The sequence below is a fragment of the Trichinella spiralis genome, assembly GCF_000181795.1.
Source record: "Trichinella spiralis strain ISS 195 chromosome Unknown Scfld5608, whole genome shotgun sequence".
Taxonomy (NCBI): domain Eukaryota; kingdom Metazoa; phylum Nematoda; class Enoplea; order Trichinellida; family Trichinellidae; genus Trichinella; species Trichinella spiralis.
The window spans coordinates 1-2294 of NW_003532547.1; the positions used below are offsets into that span (position 1 = coordinate 1).

Genomic DNA, 2294 nt, shown 5'->3' on the forward strand with positions numbered 1-2294 from the left:
CTTTACATTGAAAAGCAATGTGCATCATTTTCCTTTTAATATACAGAAATTAATACTGTTATTGATGGAAATCCTTTTTCGTGCATTTGTCACAGGGTGAAGATTATTAAATTGTTCAACTGAATGCGCTTCTCATTTTCTGCAACTATTTATTGTTTTTCTACGCAAAAATATTTTATCATCTGCAGCATTCATCCATCAGTCATCATGGTTGTCCTGCTTTTCATCAGCAAGCATTATCCTGCATTATGAATAATTTCATTAACAAATTGTCAAGTATGTGATTTTTTATTTTTATCTCTACTATTTATTACCTTATAAACTTTTACTATTAGTACTTTATAAATGTCTACTATTTTTACATTATAGTAGGTTTAAAATGTAGCTGAGGTTAGATTTGGCGAATGTAAAGTCGACGTTTGTAGCAAGCTTTACTTGCTAAGCAAACAAACGGGAAGGCAATGAACGAATGGAAATTTGCATGTTAACGAGACACGCCTAATAATGATGAAATAATTTGACGTAACTTCCGCTTTAAAACTTTAATAATAACTTTATTTAATTTACTTTATTTGGGCTAACCAATCGCTTCTAGATGTGCGAAGGAATATTATCCTTAATATTGTAAAGTTCTATCTCATATCTTGTTGTTTGTTCGATTTTGCATCAACGGACGTAGAGATTGTTTGCTGAGAATAACGAAAAGTAAGCGTACTACATGTTTAGCACAATTTTCATGGAAATTTTGATTTGCGGAAAGAAAATCAAATATTAATCATAAAGTATATAACTCATCGATGATTATGTTGCGTATGATTTGAATTTACATTAACTCATGAATTTTAAATTTCGTTGTGTGGTTGATTTTGGAATACTTGTAGGCGGATGGTGTACAGCAACATCAGAATAAAAGGCGATTTCAAAGGAAGCCTGACAAGCAACATCATTTATATTCAGTATGGTCAATCACGTTGTGCAACTCTTCAAAAAATGTATCTCCAAATGATGGGAGGTTGACTATTTTTGTAAGTTACAGTTTTTTTATTGCATGACATTGTAATAATGCTTGAAATAAATATTGAATATATAACTGCTAAATGATAACTAAACAGTCTGTTCTTTGAAATTAATAAGTTAACTCTGCTGAAAATGGTATTCATTGCAAAGTATTATTATCCTGTTGACTATTATTGCATGCTTAGGCAGCGATCATACACTAATAGTTGATTGTTGTTTAATTTACGTACGATTAGCGTTGCCGTTCAGTTTCATTTAAGTTACGGTTTTTTATGCTTCTTTCAATTACGTCATAATATTTTTTGAGATAGATAGAGACTTTCATGTGTAACGTATTCAGGATTTTGTTACTGTTGAGCAATTATTATAGTATAGTCTTTGTTGCTAGCCCATTACATTACCTCACGTTTTCAAAGCATACATGCATTTCTAGGTCAGCGGAGTATGTTTATGCTAATATGAAGGTGAACATTGCCGATGGCATTCTGCTACGTGCACTTTGTGCCATTCAAATCCGGAAGTAATTTTCCTTATATAAATTTCTCCTTATTGAGAGAACTGCACTATTATTTAATTATTCGTTGCTGAAGAGCGTTCTAATTACTCACTGCATTGCGTTATTTGGTTATTTTGGTGCTTCACTTCAACAAATACGTTGAGACTGTGAAACTGAATATATGATGAAATCAGGAAACTCAGTTGGAAAAACGTATGGCTCAGGCAGTCCTGCTAACAGGTATGAATTTTTACATACTTGCTGTTTTTTTATACTTTGTTTTCGTTCCGTTTTTTCCCGCAATTTGCTAAGCATGCCCGCTTTTACATCTTGCTGTAATTGTTTAAGTTTAATGTTTTGGATGTAACCTAACGCGCTTTTTTCTGTAATGATGTTCAATTAATAATCAATCTTTATTACAGACACGACAATCTCCAGCCGTAATATATAGTAGTAATTATATATATATATATATATATATATATATATATATATATATATAGATCTATAATTCTCAATAGTCCTTACAAATGCATTTGTAAAATAGTATTGACATAGTCGTTGAACCACTCCCACATTATCTTTAATCCCTTCTGTGATATTTACTGCTGAGGTAAAATACTTGGCCAACTGTTTAATGGAACTGTCTGTCACCGGGGATAGGAGAAATCACACCCCTAAATGCTGTAAACTGATCAAATTTGCGAACAGAATTGTTTCAGCAGGACATGGGAAAGTTGCTGTAGCTAGAAAACAACAGTTTTAACTACTTTCTTGAAGC

At 32.0% G+C, this 2294-nt stretch overlaps 1 protein-coding gene across 1 annotated transcript; it reads left to right on the forward strand.

Moving 5' to 3' along the window:
- Positions 1 to 188: 188 nt before the first annotated feature.
- Tsp_13162 (hypothetical protein) lies at positions 189 to 1541 on the forward strand (the record flags this gene model as incomplete). Its single annotated transcript, XM_003366675.1, has 4 exons — positions 189 to 276; positions 386 to 417; positions 882 to 1012; positions 1388 to 1541. Coding segments are annotated over 4 exons (405 nt in total), but the record flags the coding sequence as incomplete, so codon positions are not given.
- Between the last annotated feature and the right edge of the window lie 753 nt (positions 1542 to 2294).